This window comes from Equus przewalskii, chromosome 32, assembly GCF_037783145.1.
Source record: "Equus przewalskii isolate Varuska chromosome 32, EquPr2, whole genome shotgun sequence".
Lineage (NCBI taxonomy): Eukaryota > Metazoa > Chordata > Mammalia > Perissodactyla > Equidae > Equus > Equus przewalskii.
This window is the reverse complement of record NC_091862.1, coordinates 20,274,145-20,296,871: the sequence shown is the minus strand read 5'-3', so window position 1 is coordinate 20,296,871 and position 22,727 is coordinate 20,274,145. Positions and strand designations below refer to the sequence as shown.

Genomic DNA, 22,727 nt, shown 5'->3' with positions numbered 1-22,727 from the left:
AGTTGTCCACCAAAAGTTTGAACTGCTTTCACCAAATGTGAATTTATTTGTATCTTGCCAACACTGAATATTATTCATCTTTGAAATTCTGGCAACCTAATATATGAAAAAACAGTAACAGTATCTGGTTTTAATTGCATGCTCTTGATAATTAATGAAATTCCGTGATTTTTTCACATGCTTGTTACCCACTTTTACTTATTTTGTTTAAATTGCTTATTTATAAACTTTGACCCTTTCTCTGTTGGGCTGTTATAACAAATGCACTTTTACTGTGCATTTAGTGTCTAGAACGATTAGAAGTACTAAGGGTACATCATTGAACAAATCATAAACAGGTGTTCTCATGGAGCTCAGATTCTAGGAGGAAGAGAAAAACAAACAAGAAAAAATATCAGGTATATGTACTAAGATAAATTCAAAGGACTTGGTCAAGATTTACTGGGAGGGTCTTTCAAACTAACTGATCACGAAAGACTTTTTGGAGGAGCTGATATTTATATTAAGACAAGATTGACAGAACATCTGTAGAAGAGCATCTTTTCAGGTGATGGAAACAGCTGATCCAGAGGCATGAGTGAGTTCAGGGTATTCCAGGGGGAGAAATAAGGTGATGGGGCTGGAGAAGGTGAGGGAGGAGAAGTGGGCAGAGATGGGTTTGGAGAAATTGGAAGGCTCAGCCCATGTACAGCCTGGTAGTTCAGGGGAAGGAGTCTTGGTGTCATTCCAAGTATGTTGGGAAACAACTGGAGCTTTCTGCAGAGGAGTGATATAATCTGATTCATACCTTAACAGATCACTCTGTTTGCTAGGTGTGGAATGAATCATTGGGAACAAGACTGGAAGCAAGGAGACCAATGAGGAGGCTAGGGCAGTTGTCTAGGCAAGAACTGATAGTTACTTGGGGTAGAAGATGCTGTCAGTGGCCTGCTCAGATGCTGTATACCTGGCTTGTGCATCAATCACCAAGCTCCTCTGAAAGAAGGCATTCATAAATTCTAGCTGACCCCTTCCTGGGAGACTACACAGCCTCTCCCCTCTCACAGATCTTGGCCAATGACTGATTGATGAGCGGGTCCCCTTGTCTAAAGGTGGGGCCAACTCTGTGGTACAATTTGTGCTCTAGCAGTTCCTTTGGGGAGTCAGACTGAAGCTAATCTCTAGCCGAGATGACATTCCTGCTTAGCATTCCTCTCCTGTCCTTCCCTGATTCTCTTGCTCCTCTCCTCAATAAATAGCTTGAACAAGAATCTCTATCTCAGGCGTTTTTAGGGAACCTGACCTAAGACACTTGGCTTAGGGTGGCAGAGATGGAAACAGAGGAAAGAGATTGGTTTAGGAGCATTTTAGAAATAGAATCTACAGGAATGGATCTGGAAATATGAGAGAAAGGTAGAAACCAAAACAGTTCCTAAATCTTGTTATTGAGCAACTTGGTGTGTAATGGTATTATTTCCTAATAGGAGGTGTCGGGAATGAGCCTATTTGCAAGGTAGAGGGGGAAAAATTCTATTTCAGATATATTAAGCTTGAACTGTCTATAAGTGGATATGTCAGGTAGGCAATTGAACATTCTAATCTTTTGCTCCAAAGGGCAGTCCAGTCTGAAGATCTGTATTTGGGATTCAATCATGATATTCAAATGGTGTTTGAAGGAATATGACTGAATGAATGTACCTAGAGTGGGAGTATGGATGAAGAGAAAGTTTCCCAGGACTGGGACCTGGCATGACAATATTTAGAGGTTGAGCATGGAAAGAAAGTCTAGCAAATACATTGAGGACTAGTTAGTCAATGGTGAGGATACCATGAGAGCATTGTGTCACAGAAACTGAGAGGATCAAATGTTTCAAGGAGGGTGTGGCCAAGTGTTGAATGCAGATGAGTGGTTGACAAAGACGAAGACACAGAAGAGATCATGAAATATGGCAACAGGGAAATCATTGGTGACCTTGTCAAGAGAAGATTCTAAGGTTATGAGAATGAATGAAAAAGGAGAGAATGGAAGATGGTGAAGCAAACACGTTAACCTAGGCAGCTATTATTGCTGTGAACAGGAGGGAGGAGTGAATGAGGTAGGAACTCAAGTGGGACAAAGAATCCAAGGATTTTTTTTATTGACATCATTAGAAGAGCGAAATTGATTTTATAAAAGGAGGGGACAATTGCAGGAGCATGTCCTTGAATAGACAAAAAGTGATGGAACCTAGTATTCATGAGCAGGAATTGGCTCTATCCTGAAGCAGAAACACTTCAAATTTGCAACTGGATGGATGTTAGAGAAAATGAGTATCAGTGAAGAAAGCTTCATAGATGTTGTGATGTGTGGCTGAATTAGTTTTTGTCTGGTTCTTTTCTGTGTTCTGATTGAAATATGAAATGAAGATCCAAGCTGAGATGGTGTTCAGAGGTGGGGTCAGTAGTTTGGAGATTTGAGGCGAGAAGAGCAAGGATAATCATGTTAGAGACTTGGAAAATTCATTTACATGGGAGAAGTAGTATAATTTCCTTGCATTATCGAGTTCTCCTTTTGGTATGTATGCTCATGAATTTTCAATAAAATCAGTCATCAAGGTAGTGAGTTTTTTCCAGCCATGCTTAGGTGCTCAGGGGTGGACATGGAACAGGTGAATAGTTGGTTTCAACTAGCATTAGAATTTTGTCAGAAAAACACAAGGGAGTTAAAGGATTTGCAAGGGAGTGACTATGAGGATAGGCTGCGAGAGCTAAGCTGGGCTAAGAGGCAAATGAGAGGGAGGTTGGAAAGAAAAATAGGGAGGTGAATGGATTTGAGTTTTTTGTGAGGTTGAAGAAATGCTGGAGTGGGGGTAAAAGAATTTACAAGCTTGAAAAGTACGAGAGGATAAACGGAGACTGAAATGTTTGACATCCACATTCAGAGTTATTAGAAACATTTGTGATAACAAGGTCAAAAGTGTGACCATGGATGTAGGTGGGTGACAGGAATATCATTGGATGGAGGGGGTTGAGAAACTGCGAAGGTGATATTGGATCATCTACATGGGTATCAAAATCCCCAAACTCAGGGAAAGGAGTAGTGGTATAGACAGCACTGAAGTGGGGGCTAACGTCATCAGTGAAGCAGAGAGGTGGGGAACTGGCACAACGGGATATGTGATTTAGTTCACTGATTTCTATGAGTTCTTATTTTTTAAAGCGTATTTTACTATAAGAATGATATTATAATAAAAATCAAAAGATAAGGCCAAATCTCCCATAATCCCATTACTTCATCAGAGGTTAGTGGATTTCACTAAGCCCTGTAGCTGTTCTTTGTTTGCTTATCCTGGCCTGGCCAGGTGTTCCATCTGCTTTGCTCACTCACTGTTGATGGAAGTGTTGCAGGGCTTGCCATCACCATCAGCTTCTGCATCTTAACCAGGCAGCCCGCTGAAGCAAGCCCTCAAATGACCTGGCCTTCTCATTGTGCTGGTTGACCTCCTACCCCAGTATGCTGATCTCTCCCACATTGCTAAAACCTGGGACAGCCATTATTAATCACGCTTGTAAATAGGGCAGCAGTCCTTCATTTCTCAAAACTTGTTTCACTGTGGGCGCCCTAGTTAGTTTCTCATTATTATCACAGATTTGATCATCTGATGACTCTCTCTAATCCATCCAGAATTTCCTTCAGTCCCTACTTACAAATTATTTGGCAAGTCTGTCCTCTCCATTCCCTGTGACTAATGTGTCCTTATTCCATTGTGTTAAGTGCTGCTGCTGCCAGGTTGTCTTGAACATCTGCTGATTGTTTCTGGACAGGGAATTATGGGGAGAGCGGAATGGATGCTTTCAAAGAGCTGGCTGCCCAGGAAGGCCTCTGCATCGCCCATTCAGACAAAATCTACAGCAATGCTGGGGAGAAGAGCTTTGACCGACTCCTGCGCAAGCTCCGAGAGCGGCTTCCCAAGGCCAGAGTGGTGGTCTGCTTCTGTGAAGGCATGACCGTCCGAGGCCTCCTGAGCGCCATGAGGCGCCTTGGCGTGGTGGGCGAGTTCTCACTCATCGGAAGGTAAATCTCTCTCTCTCTCTCTGTCTCCTTCCCCATCAGACACACACAGACACACACACACACATGCTTGCTCTCACAAAACTGGACTTCCTGACTCCGAAGGGGGTGAGATGTGCTCTGCTGGGCTGAACATTAATTCTGGATCTCTTTGAGAGAGGGGCTATTGTCATTTGTTTTGATAGAGAAGAGCAGAGCAGTCAATGACAAGATGAGGAGACTATTTCAGAAAAAGGTGAGAAATTGTCGCTGGAATGTTTCGTCCTGGAGAATTACATTTTTCATTTGCTTCCCATCCCTTCCAACTACCCCAACCCCCAACCACACAAATGCTTGTCTCATACTTCTTAAGCATAGAAATCTTAACGGGGTATTGGTGGATGGAGGGCAGCAGTGAAGATGGAAATATATATTAAGATTTGAAATTTAAAGGGCTGGCTCAACACAAACGAAAATATGCTGCCGCTCTTTGGAACTTGATAATCTCTTAGACTTATGGGATGGCTAATCGTCAGGCTTTCAGCACGTGATTTATGGAACTGCAAGTGGTGGGTTCCAAAATCTCTGCTCTTCTTTCCAGATCATATGTACTTGTGTGGGAATAGATTTTCCATATCATTGTATTTTTCATAGGGTTTTTGACCTAATAAGTATCTTGTTTAATTTACCATCTTCTGATATTGTATAAAGGAACTGTTACATTTTTCCAAGGAACTTACTGAGTTTACTTGGATGAAAGCCTCCACTGGTGTCCGATTCTGTCACACTCATCTTCCAGATCCCTTTTTCTCCTCCAATCTCCTCTACTGGCTCGAGTACAATTGTATCTCACTTGTTGAAATGCCTCAACCACTGACCCTCTTTTCTAGGACACTGAGTAGTAGGAGTGTGGACATCCTCACTGAACCTTTCCTTTCTGTCATTGCTCTTGTGGGAATGACTACAATAGTAGTAAGACTAATCTCACCATCTTCTGGAACTAAAGGCACAGGACACTTCAAAGACTTTTGAGAAGAAAGTAGGATAGAAATACAACTGAATGAATAACGAAACAAAGAAATACTCTCTAGACATAAGGAAGTATAGAGTCAAGGTCAAAGTGTAATTCAAGATTAAGAAAACTATTGAATTTAGGTACAATTGGCACACTGCCGTGAAGTGTCATTTTGGCTTCTTCAGCATGATGGAGTTTTGTGGAGTCACTTAAGAAAGCAAGTCTTTTAAGAAGGAGTATTTAAAGAGGAGTATTATTTCCTCTGTGAGTGAAAAGGATGTGAGTAGCATGGTTGAAGTGTTATACGTAAGAAGGTTCTTAATCTATGCACCAGGACAGATGGCCTACAGATACTCAGTCCTTTACTTGATTTTGTAAAATGACTGCTTTCATGAAGGGTGCTTGTTTAAAAATATTCTCAAGTTTACCATCTTCAAAACAGCAATAGTCTGTTTTGCAGAATTTATTCTTTTTAATATCCCTGAAGAAACTCTCTACCTGGATTCTGGAGATCTTGAACAGATGTGGCAAATATGTGAGTTTTAGGGGTATACAGACTGTCTAATTATGAATTATAATTATACAAATGCTGCAGTGAATACCTGGAGTGTAAAGAACTCATTTCATCATCATAACTTAAAAGCTGGACAAGGATGGTCATGTGAAATTATGTCCCTGGCTCTTGCTTACCTGCTAATAATGCAGCTGAGCTCATACAAGTATTTCTGTCTCACATGTGATTGCTCGAGAAGAGGTCAGCTACAGGTGATATCTGCCTGTTTTATTCCTCTCTTTCTCACCTCTGCTGGGTTCCACTGACATGACCCAGGGAACTATCATCACAATGAACACATGAGCTTCTAAGGACATTGCACCCTGTACCAATGGTTACTTCCAATGATGAATGGAGCCCTTGAGATGCCAAAGCTATGCTACACTTGGTGCTTCTTTGCTTTTCTGGGCTACATTCTCTGAGTTTCTATCAGAGTAGTATTGGCTTTTACTCTCATATCTTAGAGGATTTTGGGAACACAGCCTTTTTTCGTTCTTTGTTCACAGCTCTCTCCCTTCCCTGGGAGAGATGAGAGTCCATAGGGAGCCGAGCATGAGACAAAGCCAAGTAGTAACACTACACCATGCCTAGAATTAGCCTGCCCATCAGATCTTGGTTGTCCCTCTTCCTGTAGGATGAATTCTACCCCAAGTGGACCTTTGGTGGGCTTGGTTCCCTCATTTCAGCAGACTTGTCCAGAAGGGTTCTAGTTTAACATCAAGTTTCTTATATTCACATATTTTATATTTGTAATGCTGTCAAATATATCTCCCTCTTGTTTAAAGGGAGTTTCATCTACCAAATGATAAACTCCTTTGAGGTCAGGAGGCATTGTTTAGTTTCACAGTACTTGGTATGATTCTGGCTGCTGCCAGATTCACAAGAGGGCATTTAGATGGACCTCTTTTCATAGAGGTGATGATAAATAAGTCATGCTGTAGATTGCAGAGAAAGATTTAGTTAAAAAAAATTAGAACTTCCTGAATGAAGATTTATATTCCCTTGCCTCTGTGACTTCTCGTTTTCTCTCATACTTCACATCCAACGTAGAAGGAAATGTTATTGGTGCTGCCATCGAAACATATCCAGACTTTGAGAACCTATTGCCATTCTCATTGCTGTTATCCTGGCCCAAGCCACAATCATCTCTCACTTGGGTTATTGCAATAACCTCCTAATTGATCCTTGCTCCTCCCCACCATCTATTATAAAGGCAAAGAGATCTTTTAAAAGTTTGTCAGGTAATGTCACTCCTTACCTTACACACTCAATACTTAAAATTGGCTTCAAATTTTTCTGACAAAAATGGCCTTCTAAGGCCTTTCCAACAGGGCCTTCAAAGTCTCACATTCTGTTACTGGGACTGAGTTCTTCATAATGGAATAATAAACTATAATGACAGAAATAGAATTTTTAAGTAGGAAGTTCTCAGAGATAATAAAAGAAATTCTATATTTAATGAATGTAGGGTAATGGAAAAACAAAACAAAACAAAACATGGGCTAAGAGTTCTAGCTTTGCCTTGAAGTAATCATGTGATCTTGTTTATCATTGTTTGGTCTCTGAGTCTATTTTTTTCCTGCAAAAATTAATGACTTGGCTCCAGATCATCTTTAAATATTTTTCCAATCCTAGAATTTATAATATATTAAGACTATATGACTAAGCTATGATCAATAGGAATGTATTTATAGAGTCATGTTTTCTAAAGTTATTCATGAATTTGGATTAACTAATTTACATTTTCTCACCGGTCATCTTGTTAAAACCAGGAAAATTCATTGAATACAGCTGGTCAGTGTCTTAATCTATGGTGATGGAATGTAGCCAAGAGACCCACAGGAAAATCAAACCTTTGCCTTTGGACAAATTGGCATAGAATTCTCACCAAATAAGTTAACTAACCACAGTCAAAAGAATCCTTTCTTCTCAGCTCTGTGAAATTGCCTCTTTTGCGATGCTTCTCAGAATTGTGCTCACCATGTCTGGAATTATAATTTTAATGATGATAGTGATGATGATGATGATAACATTTATTTAGGATTTACTATATGCCAGGCATTGTTCTAAGCACTTTGTATACAATAACTCAGTTAATTATTATAACAATATGATGAGGTAGGTACTAATGTCATTCCATTTTGATGTATAGACAAATAAAGAACTTGTCAAAAAATGCTACAGTGCCAGAGGTGGGATTTGAACCCAGGCAATTTGACTTCAGAATCCATGTTCTTAATCACCAAGTTACATTGCATGTCAAATGATGGTTGTTTTGTTTAAGAGATATCAGCATTACGCTCAGTTCCTTTCAGTTTACTCTCTCTTCTGGAGACCTATTTCATTATTTACATTCACTTTCTTTGGGAAAATCAGCTGAAGTATTTCCATGAGAAAATTGTTTCGCATTTCTAATTTTTCTCTCTTTGAATCCTTTTTATTTCTCTCCTAGTATCAGATGTTTTATATGATAATTCAATAAAGGGGCCATTCTTTTCAAGAAAATTATTATTATTATTATTTTGAGGAAGATTAGCCCTGAGTTAACTGCTGCCAGTCCTCCTCTTTTTGCTGAAGAAGACTGGCCCTGAGCTAACATCCATGCCCATCCTTCTCTACTTTATATGTGGGATGCCTACCACAGCATTGCATGCCAAGCGGTGCCATGTCCTCACCCGGGGTCCAAACTGGCGAACCCCAGGCCACGGAAGCGCAACATGTGCACTTAACCGCTGCGCCACCGGGCTGGCCCCTTAAGAAAATCATTTTTTATCTTAACATAAGACTCCACAATATCATTCTCCATTTGCACACCAGTCTGTATCTATGGAACTCTACTTATGTAGAAGCCAATTTGGAATAAGCGGGTGATATTTCTGTGAAATCCTAAGTTATAATCATTAAAATTCTAAGAGTAGACTGATGGACTTGTTCTAATTCTATATTTTATTTTAAGAAAGTGAAGGTGAGCATAGTTTATGTGTATGAACACATAATAAAAGTTATCGTTTATTGAGGGTTTGGTATGTACTAGGCTATTAATATATGATATCTCCAGTCCTAATAACAACCTTGAAAGATTGATTTGAAAGATAAAGTTAAACAATTACCCCAAATTCCTAAATTTAATAAATGGTGGTGACAAGATTCAAGTTTACTACTATACCATAACATCATATAGATATGTAAATATCGACTTGTAATCTCCTCAACGATAGGAGCCAGGTTTTATATACTTGTTTATTTCCCCATCATGCCTAGTACAGTGTTTTGATGTGATAAATATTCAATAACTATGCCGGAAACTTGGAAGGTCATGGAGAGAGCAAGTGGCTTCATTGTGTCGTCTTGATTTCCCTTTCATACTCCAGGATCAGTAGGTTTTACCTGCTGTGGTAAGAGTTGATGTTATTCAATCAGCCTCTACTTCTAGAATTCATCTGCAAAATTAGAACCAATATTTCCCTCCCTCTCAGGTTGTTGTATTTGTCTAATCACAAAAGGCCTAAGTGCCTGTTAAACCATAGCTGAGTGTCAATGGTAGCTCCCTTGTGGGGACCTCTGCTTTCCTAAAGATAAAATTCTCCACTGTACAAAATAAACATCCAATAAAGATAATAAGGTTGATAACCTTCCATTTTGTCTCCTCTCCCTACTTTATCCAGACAATGAAATTATAAGTATATGGTCTTTACATTTCAAATGCCTATCCCTTATTGGCATGTGCTGTTTTACCTATCATCTGTCTCAACTCTGTTATCTTGTCACCCACTAGACCCACTTTCCATTATCTGCTACTGCAGAGAAATCCTCCCCCCCCATCTAAAACATGATCCGTGAAAATGCTAATACCATGATTTTTGAGTTGAAAGGACTACAAACAACATTAAGCACATAGTAAAAAAAATGGTTGGAATGGAGCAATTGCTTTATCTGGAAAAAAGTCTACAGTTTCATTTTTAAAAAAGGAAATACTAAGTTTTTACAATGTAATGTTTTTTGTCTTTTTCTCCAGAGCCTAAACACGTATTTGAGAAAGTGACCTCTATACCCTTGAAACACAAGATGATATACCATGGTGTTATGTTTCACAAATGTATTTTTTTAATGAAAAATGAGCAATTTTAGATCTCATCTTTCCATTATGTGGAAAAACATCTAAAGTTTGCAGCCTTCAGGCAAAATTGCAAAGGTTATGTGTTATAAAGTAACTTTCAGTGAAGTGTGACATCCCCCCAAATGGATTATAATCAAGAGGCTGGCAAAGCTGATGAGCATTTTTTGATGTGTAACGGTCACGATGCATACATGCGTAACCTGGCCTTCTCTGGGTTCCCAAGGGCAGAAAATGATCACTAACCTGCTACAGGCCATCCTTTCTTTAAAACACTCCTGCTCCAAGGCAGATTAATGAGAACTTGGTGGAAGATTACACTGTTAGAAAAAGACTGTGAGAAATGTGTGCTAGGGAAGGCGAGGGGATTTAGTTTAGAGTACTCTGGAGAATAAACATTATTTATAGGCTATTGACAGGTATTTTGAGCATAGATCTCAGCTACAGAAATGCTCAGGATTTCCACAATAAAGTGGCTGATTTGCATTAAACTTAGTAATGATTTATCCGTCCTATTTCCATGTTTCAGATAATGGACATCTGAAAACTGAAAGACTGCTGTCATGGAGACAGCAGAAGGAAAGGATGTCGGGTGCCTTCGGTATCTATAAGGCACTGGTTCAATTTGAATGGATGAAAAGGAGGTCATTATGATTTAGCCCAGTTTGTGTTTGTGTTCTCTCCCTGCCTTATTTTAGATTAATTGAATATATATATATTTTTTTTGCTTGAGGAAGAGTAGCTCTGAGCTAACATCTATGCCAATCTTCGTCTTTTCTTTTGCATGTGGGATGCCTCCACAACATGGCTGACGAGTGCAGTAGGTCCATGCCCAGGATTTGAATCCACAAATCCGGGCTGCCGAAGTAGAGCGCATGGAACTTTAACCAAACGGCCGTGGGGCCAGCCTCTAATTGAATATTTTTACCATGCCTTTTTATCTTTACCTTTGAATTACTAGCTATGATTCTTTATTATTTTATAAATAGTTGATCTTCCAAGAATATTACACCAGATCACATATAGTATAAGAACTTTATAGCAATATACTTCCATTTCTCTCTTCTGACCTGAGTTATACTGTTATCATATATTTTACTTCTAATTCTATTATAAAATTCAAAATATGTTGTTATTACTTTTGCTTAAGTGGTCAATTATCTATTCAAGAAATCAAAGATGAGAAAAATTGTCTTCTATAATTACCCATATAATTAAAATATTGACTAGAAACACCAAGAGTGAACATTTTATCTTGTTCTTTATCTTTCTGGGAAAGCAGTCAGTCTTTTTTTTGCCATTAAGTATTATGTATTTGTTTCTGTAGATGTCCTTTGTCAGATTGAGGAATTTTCCTTCTATTCGTAGTTTCTTGTGTATTATACCACGTTGGATTTTGTTAATGGTTTTTCTGTATCTATTGAGTTGATCATGTGACTTTTGTCCTTTATTGATATGTTATATTAAGTTAATTGATTTTTGAATGTTAAACTGACCTTTCATTTATGGGCTAAATCCCACTCAGTCATGGTTTATATTGCTTTTTATGTGTTGCTGAGTATAATTTACTAGTATTTGTTGAACATATTTGTCCTTACATTTATGAAAAATGTGTGCATGTAGTTTTCTTTCCTTCTGTTACCTTTGTCTGATTTTGGTATCTGGGCAATATTAGACTCATAGAATGAGTGTTTCCACCTTTTTTATTTTTTGGAAGAGTTTGTGAAGAACTGGTATTAGTTCTTCTTTAAATCTTTTCTTAAATTTACCATGAAAGCCATATGTCCCTGGGCTTTTCTTTTGGGTAATTGTTTTTTTATTACTAGTTCAATCTCTTTATTTCTTATGGGTATATTCAGATTGTCTGTTTCTTCTTGAGTCAGTTTTTATCTTTCTAGGAATTTGTCCCTTTGATCTAAGTTGTCTAATTTGTTGACATGCAGTTGTTTATAATATTCCTTTATAATCCTTTTCATTTCTGTAAGGTTGGTAGTAATGTTCCCTTTTTCATGCTGATTTTAAAAATTAGAGTCTTCTCTACTTTTTTGTTGATCAGTTTAGCTAAAGATTTGTTGATTTATTTTTTCTCTCTCCATAGGACCAACTTTTGGATTCCTTGATTTTTCTTTTTTGTTTTTCCTATTCTGTATTCCATTAAAGTCAACTCCAATCCTTATTATTTCCTTCCTTCTGCTTGCATTGGTTTCAGTTTGCTCTTCTTTATCCAGGGTCTTAAGGTGGAAGGTTAGATTATTGATTTGAGATTATTTTTTTAAACATAGGTGTATATAGCTATACATTTCCCTCTAAGCACTATGTTAGCTTCATCTCATAAGCTCTGATATATCTTTTTCATTTGTCTCAAAGTATTTTCTGTTTTCTCTTCTGACTTCTTTTTAACCCCTTGGTTATTTAGTATTGTGTTGCTTAATTTCTACATATCATTATTTTCCCAAATTTATTTCTATTGTTAATTTCCAATTTCATTTCATTGTAATTGAGAACATTCTTTGTGTGACTTTATTCTTTTTAAATTTATTGAGGCTTGTTTTATTGCCTAGTATGTGATCTATCCTGAAGTATATTCCAAGCGTACTTGAGAATACGTATTCTTCTGTTGTTGGTTTGAGAGTCCTATAGATGCCTCTTAGGTCTAGCTTATTCACAGTGCTGTTAAATGTCCCATTTCCTATTGATATTCTGTCTAGGCGTTCTATCCATTATGAAAAATGGGATATTGACATCTCCAGCTATTATTGTTGAATTGTCTGTTTCTCCCTTTAACTCAGTTTTTGCTTCACATATTTTGACTTTCTGTTGCTAGGTGTATATATGTTTATAACAGTTATATCATCCTGATGGATCAACTCTTTTATTATTAGAAAATGTTCTCCTTCATATCTAGTGGCTCTTTTTGTTTCAAAGCTTACATTTTCCTGATATGAGTATACCTACTCATACTCAGCTAACCATAAATACTCTAGCCTTTTATGATTGCTGTTTACATGATATATCTTTTTCCATTCTTTCACTTTCAACATGTTTGTATGTTTGTATCCAAAATGTGTCTCCTGCAGAGATGTATTTGGGTCTTGCCTTTTAAAATCTGGTCTTACAGTCTGTACCTTTTGATTATATTGTTTAATCCTTTCACATATATTGTGACTATTGATATAATTGGAGTTACACCTTGCATTTTACATTTTACTTTCCACATGTTTCACGTATTTTTGTTCCTCTATTCCTCCTTTAATAATTTTTTCACTATGTTTAAAAAAAGTTATTTCCCAGGGTTAATCTTCCTCAGCAAAAAACCCCCAGGAATATTGGCAACAGATGTTAGCTCAGGGCTAATCTCCTTCAGGAAAAAACCATTTTTTCCTTAGTGGTTCTTCCAGTGCTTACCAGCTTACCATATAAATCTTAACTTATCAGAATCCACTTCAAATTTATGCTAACAATTCTAGAGAGATATACAAATGCTACTCTTATATGGCTCCATTCCTACTTTCTTCTTTTTGTGCTATTATTGTTACACATTAAATCTATATATTTTAAAAATCCAACATCTAAATATGTTAAAAAGCAATTGTTACAATTATTACTTTACAAGTTATGTCTACTAAAGAAACTAATGAAAGAAAGAAGAGTAAGTACATATTCATAGAGTTCTTTATATTTACCATCTTATTTACCATTTCTGACTCTCTACATTTTTCTCTGTGGATTCAAGCTACCATCTGGTGTCATTTATACACCAAATACAACTTTGCTCCCACTCACCACCTTTGTGCTGTTGGCAAACATATTGCATTTTTATGTGTTAGAGGCCCCCAAATATAATTACATGCATATTGGTTTAGACAGTTGCTTTTTAAATCATTCAAGTGTAGGGAAAAAGAAGAAATATGCGTTTATACTGTTTTCCATAATTAAAAACCTACCCTTACCTATACTGTGTGTGAGTGTGTGTGTGTGTGTGTGTGTGTGTGTGTACGTGTGTGTGTGTATATTTGAATTTCCATCTGAGGAAACTTTCTTTCATCCTGAAGAACTTCCTTTAGTATTTTATTTTATTTTTTTGTAGGGTGGATCTGCCATGAATAAACTCATTCACTGTTTATCTATCTGGGAATATCTTTATTTCTCTTTCAATTTTGAAAAATAGTTCTGCTGGATATAAGATTCTTTGTTGACAGCTTTTATTTCAGCACTTTATGTCATCCAACTGCCTTTTGGCTACCACTATTTCTCATAAAAGATCATTTCTTAATCCTATTGGTTCAACTATGTGTGACGAGTTGTTTTTCTCTTGATGCTTTCAAGATTTTTCTCTTTATCTTGGCTTCCCCCATTTTTGCTATTATGTGGTCGAGTTTGGATATTTTTGTATTTTTCTTGCTTGGAGTTCATTCTTGCATGTTTAGATAAAAGTTTTTCAGTAAATTTGGAAAATTTAAGACATTATTTCTTTGAATGTTTTTTCTTTCTCCCTGCCTCCTGATACTCCCATTATATGTATATTGGTATTCTTAAAGGTGTCTCACATTTCTGAGGCTCTGTTCTTTTTTTAAAATTCTATTTTATATCTCTGCTCTGGATTGCACAATCTCTATTGACCTACCTTCAAGTTCACTTATTCTTTCTTCTGCCAGTTCAAACTACAATTGAGCCCTCCTACATTTTGTTTACTGTACTTTTCAACTCCAAATATCCTTTTGATTCCTCTCTATAACTTCTGTTTCTTTATTGATATTATATTGATATTATAAAATATCAATTTCAGTCCTTGTTATCATATCCTCCTCTACTTCTTTAAGCATGGTTTTCTTAGTTCTTTGAACATATTTTTAACAGAGACTTTGAAGCTGACATCTGCTCCCTTTCCCAGGGAGTTTTTGTTGCCTGCTTATTTTATGAATGTGAGTCAAATTTTTCTGTTTCTTTGAATATGTCACAATTTTTTGTTGAAAACCTCACATTTTAGGTAACGTATTGTAGCAACTCTGGGTACTGATTCCTCTCTCCCCACTCTGGGGCATTTTTTTGTTGTTTATGTTTTCACTAGTTTTGTGGCTGGACTAGGCTGTTTTGTGAGGGCTATTTCTCTTTAGTGTGAAGTGTTTTCTTTCACTCTTCAGAGGGTGCAGCCATGGGTGTGTGCATCCTCACTCTGGGATGACAGTGGTTTAAGCAAGGCTCTGTTGATTGTCTCTTTTTCTGATCTCTCTGTTAAGCTGTATATCTCATTTGTTATCACACTCAACAGTTAGATTTCATTAATTACTGACTGCTTTCTCTATTGTTTTAGACAATGCTTGGGGGCATAAATTCTCCATATTCTGATTTAATTAAATTTGGGCATGAGTAATTTTTGAGGCCAATCATTGGTTTGTTCTGACCACAGGAGGTGAAAGAGTTGTGGGGGAGGGGTGTTCTAGTGTGAAGATTCTTTCTGCTGGAAAGACCTTAACGCTTGGCAATCCTAACACTGTCCCATCTCTCCAATCCAATGTTGAAGGAGAGTAAAATAATTAAGAATCACTGCTTTTACTATTCTAGAGAGTAAAAATAAATAACCTCTTCTCACGGGTAGATTATTTCAGGATTTTAGCTATATTCTGTGAAAGGTTGTCAATTGCACAAAAGAAATTTACATTTTTTTCTGAGATGCTCACCCAGAGTCCTAGTTCTAGTTTTAGTAAATGTCAGATGTGTTCACATATTTGGGAGAATTTGGATTTTTATCTGAAATCCCTTATACATGCGTTTGGTTTCTACATATTTTTATGATAACATTGCAAGTTGAAAAAAAGCATGCTCCAAACATTTCTTTTAGTAATGTTTACACTTTTTTCATAGAAGTAATTTTCCTGCTGCATGTATATATTCCCTAGAAATTACCATAGGCAATTTTTCAAAATGTAGATGCAGCTTGAGGGATTTGTGGAAACACTACACAGCAATTAGGAAGCATGACCTAAAGGGCTTTTAAGTTTGGCATTCCTCTCTAATGAAGAGATAAACAGGTATATTTATCCTTTCTTGCTCACCAAATACAGCACATTGTATAGTTATTAAAATTTTCTCTAGTCAATGCCTTGGGAATTGCAAACCTACCTAAAAACTCAAGGGAGCTGGAATTGCAAAAATGATCTCAGTAACAAAGTACAGAAGTGTAGCTTGCTTGCATGCTTTGACAAAGTAGAAATAAAATATTGAAAATCATTAAATCAATTTAATGATTTTGGTCACTAAGTTCTATTGGAAAAATTTATATTGATTGTTATGAAGTCACCTAGTGAAGCTTACAATTTCAAAAGGATAACCCTGAGTTCATTAACTATGTTTCAGGTTATTAAATCAGAGATGTTTATATTTGTATTCCCAAGGCTTTGCATCTTGAGTTTTCTGTAAAGAAGGAAAGGTGTTTGCTGACCCTGGCTTTCTGTAAAGAAAGATTTGTAAAATGCAAATAGTTTTCATCTATCTAAGATCTTGTTATCTCAAGGTTCAACTTGGGGAGAATCTACTTCCAAACTCAGTCACTTCTCTGTTGCCAGGTCTCAGGTTCTTGCTAGCTGGTTGCTGGAGATACTTTTCTTCCCTGTGGGTCTCTGCATGGGTAGCTCACATGACATGTGGCTTCTCTAGAGCAAGCCAGCAGTGGCAAAGAGATAGAGAAAGAGATGGAAGTAGTCATGGTGTATTTGTAACCTAACCATGGAAATGATATCCTGTTCCTTTTGCCATATTCTATTCATTAGAAGCATATCTCTAGGTCCAGTGACTCAATGGGAGAGGATTTCAGAAGAGAAGGAATACCAGAATGAAGGTCTATCTTAGAGGTTGTCTGTTACAGTAGCATAAACAGAACCACAGGACTTGCATTTATAATTCACTATTTTTTTAAATAAGAATTTGACTGTTAATCATTCTATGGTCTTGTGTTTAAAGCTCTTATGCTAATAAGGTTAAAGCAGGAATCACAGTTAAACTTTTACAATGGCACCATTAAGGAACACAAGTACCCTCTGCTGACATTATCACTTGAGTTTTCTGAGATTTTTTAGCAGACGCCTATGACAACCTCTACTTTTCTCTAAATCTCATCCATTTAAAAAGCTTTAGGAAGACCTGTCACCATTTGTCTGGATAGACCTATATAGATGATGTTCCTGGCTGGATTTATTATATTATCCATAGGACCTTGAGAAACAGTATATTTAAAACAGGAACGTTTTACTTTATAGAAGATGGTTTGATTTGTAGGCTTTCCTTCAAAATGATAAATAGTAAAATAAAACAATACAATGTACATAAATACAAAAGCAAAATTCATCTCATAAATCCCAAATATCCTCTTCTCATTCATTGGAAATTCGATGTTAGTCACACACTGGAGTTTTCAAGTCTTCATGCACAATTCCCGTGACAAAAAAATAACTTATGAATGGTATATCCTCCTATTGGGATAAGAAAAGCCTAATGTCTTCCCTAAAGATGGTATGGGTTATATTAGGCCTTGAAAATATACTGTTTTATTTCACAGAACGTACTGTAATACTTGGTTTATGTACATCTCTATGTTGTAATGACATTGTGGCTTTGGGAAAAACTCTAATCCTCTTTCCTCACTTGTAAAAGGGAGAGAAATAATGGTACTAATAAAGTGTCCATCTCATAAGTTATTTTGTTGATTAAATGAGAAATAAAATCACGATAAGGATAGGGGTTTTGTTTAGCTCATTGCTAAATCTGTAGTGCACCTATAACAGCACCTGAAACTTAGTAGGCATTCAATACATACTTGGTATTAAATAAATATGTCCAGTTTAGCACCTGATACACATCAAATATTCAGTAAATGTTGCAATTGTGCTTATCTGTTCAACAATAAAATAGGTTTATCTAAAGTCACTGAGGATCCTTTAACTGTATATATATATGATTTATGAGGAACCGGAAGAGGTTACCATACTAGAAATTTTATTGGTCTGCAGGATTTTAAGTCATGATATGTTGTAATTTCTCTTTTAGAATTGATGGATCAATAGGCTTTCCTCCATTTTGACATTATAGTTTTAATGTCTCCCCATGGGCTTCTCTGGTTATATGGGGAGAGGACTTAGAGATCTTGACTTACTAATAGTTTGGTTTAGAACCGTTGATCTATCTCCTGTAGAATCAACAACTCAAAAATATTTGAAAGAAAAAAATCTGTACATTTCCCTTCAAGGTGAATTAAATATTATAGTTCTTTCATGTTTCCTAAGCAACAAGGAAATTTTATCTATTATATGACAGAGAAATTAGTTGCTTTGGTAAATTCTTAGAAAAGATAATTAAATCTTTTAACTAACTTATTTCTCTAAATTAACCAGTAGGTTACATCAAATAATTATTCTAATAGAGTAGTTTTTACTAACAGCCATAAGAGTCAGAAATACCTGGATTCTAACCCTTGCTTCCCCATTCATTGATAATAGACCCTGAGTAAGTTCCTTAATCTTTCTAAAAAGTGGCATGAATACTAGAATCTTCCACATAGGGCTATTGCAACCTTGAAAGGAGATAATGGAATTTAAATGCTTAACAGAATTCCCCTGCATGTCCTTAAACAAATACATGATAGCTGTAAGTTTCAGTTATATTACTGAATGAATGCAGTCTGAGCTTTCTTTTCTTCTTGAAGCATTAAGTATTTGGACTTAAGTATGTTATTTTCCTAATGCATCACTAGGAAAGGAAGCCACAAAGTAAGTGAGCCCTTATATCTGACCTTTAGACCATTGTTCCAAAATATGATTTCCTAATCCCAACCTGGCGGAGTAACAAGAACTGACATGTATTCCCACTGTGACTTTCTCTGACAACTCACAGCAGGCTAGACTAGAATAGAATAGAATAGGCTGAGTCACTTTTTAATCCGAAAAATTTTAGGTTCTCTTCATTCTCTTTCTGCATGATATGTTCTGAATCTAGTTTACAAAAGTTAACTTTCAACTCTATCCTCTAGGACACTATTAAACGTGTATTTAAAAAATCTGGCTGTCATTTTCTATAAAGCTCAATGTATATATTTTCATGTGTTTAACGTTCTTAAATTTATGTTTCAGAATTTTTATATCACATTCAAGTCTGATATTGACATATTTGCAACTATTTTAAGCTGGAAAACTTATGAGTGATATTTTGATGACATTAATTTCATTACTTTCTCAGTGATCATTATTTACATGGCATCTTTGCCTTTATTGGACTCTTTTCACTGTCTCTCATTAAATGCACTTTTGCAATTTCAGCTTGGCCATTTCTAGTCCTTGCTTTTAAAAATGCATTTGAAAGCTAAGTTGTAGCCAAGAAAAATAACTGTGAAAGACTGCTTTCTAATAGTCATGTAAGTATTGCTCCTTATAGGTCTACAGATGGTAATTTACTTTTATAATAGACCTACAGAACTCTTCCCTGTTGTGTCTTATTTTGAAAAACTTCACCTTTTTAGAATAGTTTAGCTGCTTTTAGAACAAATTTACAGAAAAATGCTAAGATAGTACAGATAGTTCCCATAAACCCAGCACTCAATTTCCCTTATTAACATCTGACATTAGTATGGTACGTTTTATTACAATTAATGAATCAATACTGACACATTTTCATTAAGTAAAGCCCATATTTTATTCAGACTTTCTTAGTTTTCACCTAACACCCACTTTTGGTTCTAGGATACCACATTAAATTTAGCTGTCACTTCTTCTTAGGCTCTTCTTGACTAAGAAGACAGTTTCTCAGATTTTCCTTAAATGTGACGATCTCGACAGTTTTGAGAAATACTGGTCAGGTATTTTGTAGAATGTTCTTCAACTAGGATTTGTCTGATGGTTTCTCTTTTGATTTGGCTAGAGTTATAGGTTTTTGGGAGCAAGACTACAGAGATAAATTATCATTCTCATCATATCATATCAAGGATAAATACTATCAACATGATTAATCACTGCTGATATTGACTTGAACATCTTTTTGTGTATTTAAAAAAAATAATTTCCTCTTTTAAAGGCCATTCTTATTTGGAGACAAAATGTCTATGCTGACACTGTGTTTCTGTATTCATGTTTAGGACTATCTGCTCTAAACCAACTTTCCCACTATTTCATTACATCCATCATCCACTGGCACTGCTTAAGGTGAAAGTGAGTAAAAAGCAGCCCTGTGATTTTAACTCAAAACTGTTAGTCTACCCAAGGAAGAATTCTAATCTGGACTGGAGGTATGAGAGTGAAAGTTGGAGTTGACTACAGAGACTTGGAAGAGAGATTTATAAGAAATAGGTGGTGGTCAGAACCCAGGCATATGGACTCTTAGTAATCTATTTTTAGATAGGAAATAGAGTACCAGATTATAAACCACTGGAGAATTCCATTTATACAAATTGGGAGAATAGAGTGTATGGAAGAAAATAAAACCAGCACTCTCATGTGCACTTGTGTTCTCAGGGGTAACACTGGTACAGCAAACCGGACCTAAGGCAGCAAGACTAGTTTTAGACCCCACTGCCAGAAATGCACCGATTGCCCTAAGCAGGACAGTGCTTGTCTGGGCTTGCAGAGAGATGACCTTGGTGACCCCAGCTAAGCATTTGGAGAAGGAAAGGGGTGGTTTTAGTACAGTATCAGTAGATTAAACATTCTGCTCATTCATTTACATGAGAGATAATTGAAGGAAAATGTGCCCACTGTTTTCATTGTACAGAGTTGGTCACATGCCCAGAATTAGAACTCAGAACTCTCAATTTTCCTATTCTCTATTCCTTTATCTTTTAAGAGTTGTTATAAATCTCCATAAAAGGTTATTTATATTTTGTATTATTTCTTTCTCATATTATTTAATCCAGATATTCTATTTTAACTGTTTTTCACATTATAGGACCAAGTCATAAAAGAGTTTCACTAAGTTTTGTTATTGTTTAAATCAGGTACCAGAGTTTCTAATTATACATTAGTTTATTTCCATTGATGATGATGAAAGGGCAAAACTAAGCTTTGGTCTCTATTTTTATTGATTATGCAGGAGAGAAAAATAGTTTTCACTGAGTCTCACATCACAGGTTATACTTAGAGTATTATCTTTTTGAAAATAGAACTTGTTTTGCCTTTACTCACAGAGCAAATTAAATCTTAGAACCCTTGGGAGAATAAATGTGAAATACATGTTGTGTGACATCATATCAGTTGGTGGAATTCCTTTCTACTCCTTCTATTGTAAGAAGGAACTAACATTTTTTTCTTTTATTTTTCTCCTACAGGCTTTACAACTTTAATAATTTTAATTTTTTATTTTTTTAAACCAAAATTGACTGTAGCATTAAAATGTCATAAATTTAAATTTTATTACAATTGGTTTTCTTTATAGGACCTTTATTAGCTTTTTATGGTTTATTCTTTCCAGCCCCCAGCCTGGTTGTTCTTTTAACACCATGAACTTTAGCTATAAAATAGAGATCTAAGAAAACAGTTCCCCCCTAATATGTGACCTGAAGCAAAATTGACTCGAGTGAAAACTCACTTTCAGTGAATATTTTTAAAAGTAGACCTTTCTAATTAGCTCTAGCTATCATGGCCGAAGATATATAATCCTAGTCTAACTAGAAATAACCTCTATGTGATAACACACCTTAAAACCATAGGGTGATGAAATGTAAAATTATAATAAAACATCTGCTGAGAAGCAGTTAAGCCAAGAAAAAGATGACATTATTTTTATTGCCCATTAACCAAGGATAATTTGCAATAACACACCTCAGGTACACAAACAGATGTGTAGTGTGTATGGATCACAAAAGCACTTTAGCAAGAGATTGCAGTGAATGCAAAATGAGCTTAGAAGGAGGCTAGGAAACTTGAAGCATTCACATGTAACTTGCCACCTCTTAAAAAAACCCCAAAAAACAAAAAAATCCACACATTCTCCAAAGAGTAATGGTGAGAAATGAAGTGTGTGAGGCACTGAATAATGGAGCCTCCATGATAGCTTCAGCTCACTAAACAAAACATGTCTTATGTCACCACCTTAAGTTATACAGGTGTTCAAGATCAAGAAGAAAACCTAAAAGAACTGCCAGTGTTCAAGTGAGAAAAGAGAAGAAAAAAAGGAGATGTGTATCCCTAACTCATCACTGTTGAATACAAGTTCATTGTGCCATGATTACTATTATATTCCCAGTATATCTACAGCACTTGGCAAATAATAACCACTTCATATATTTTTGTTCCCTGGCCTCTGAAGGAAACATATTGCTAGAGATCAGAATAACAGCAGAATTTTGGAAATTCATAGATTGACTCAAAATATCGTTCTAGCACAAGCTGTCAATTTCTCCCTTCTCCCAAACCACTAGCAAGTGAATAGTTTTGTCTTCTTGTACGTCCTTTGACAAATGTGCTGTGGACTAAATGTCTGAATCTAGTAACAGATGAGAAGAGGAGGTGGATATTGGGTCAGCATGACTGACACTGATAATCAATTTGTGATCATTTTTGAGCAGAAGCTATTTATTAAATAAAAGCAAAAGGAAAGAATATAGTTAAGAACAGTAAATAAAAGATTGCTCTTAGAACAGATAGTAAAAGAATTATAGGGATATAAAAGAAGCAAAGAGATCATTGAAAAGGAAAAGTGATTGAGAACAGGCAGGTGTTTTAGTCAAAAAGTTGTACAAAGTTATATCAAGCATTTCTATAACTTATCCAAGAAGTTCTCATTTCATTGAAAGTAAAACAAACTGATTGTACATTGCATGAAAAATCATTGGTCTGCTTTGTTACTGTGAACTTTAATTTTTCACTTACATCTCATTTTCATAGGATATACCTTAAAAAATTCTTTTATGGTAAATCATAATGTTTTACAACCTAGGGTTTGCAAACAGATTTATTTCATTAATAAGTGGGAAAGACAAGAAGCTTGATTGTGCTAGAGTGACTTTTTTCCTCCAGCAAATTATTTCTCTCTGAAATATGTTTTCTAGAGTTCTCTTTAG

At 36.1% G+C, this 22,727-nt stretch overlaps 1 protein-coding gene across 14 annotated transcripts in view; it reads left to right on the top strand.

Moving 5' to 3' along the window:
* GRM1 (glutamate metabotropic receptor 1) overlaps positions 1 to 22,727 on the top strand; it is a 498,985-nt gene that overhangs the window by 108,690 nt on the left and 367,568 nt on the right. For all 14 annotated transcript variants that reach the window (XM_008540785.2, XM_008540657.2, XM_070602717.1 and 11 more), the window contains exon 3: positions 3,784 to 4,033. In XM_008540785.2, the coding sequence (XP_008539007.2) occupies positions 3,784 to 4,033 (250 nt within the window). The remainder of the gene's footprint in view (positions 1 to 3,783; positions 4,034 to 22,727) is intronic.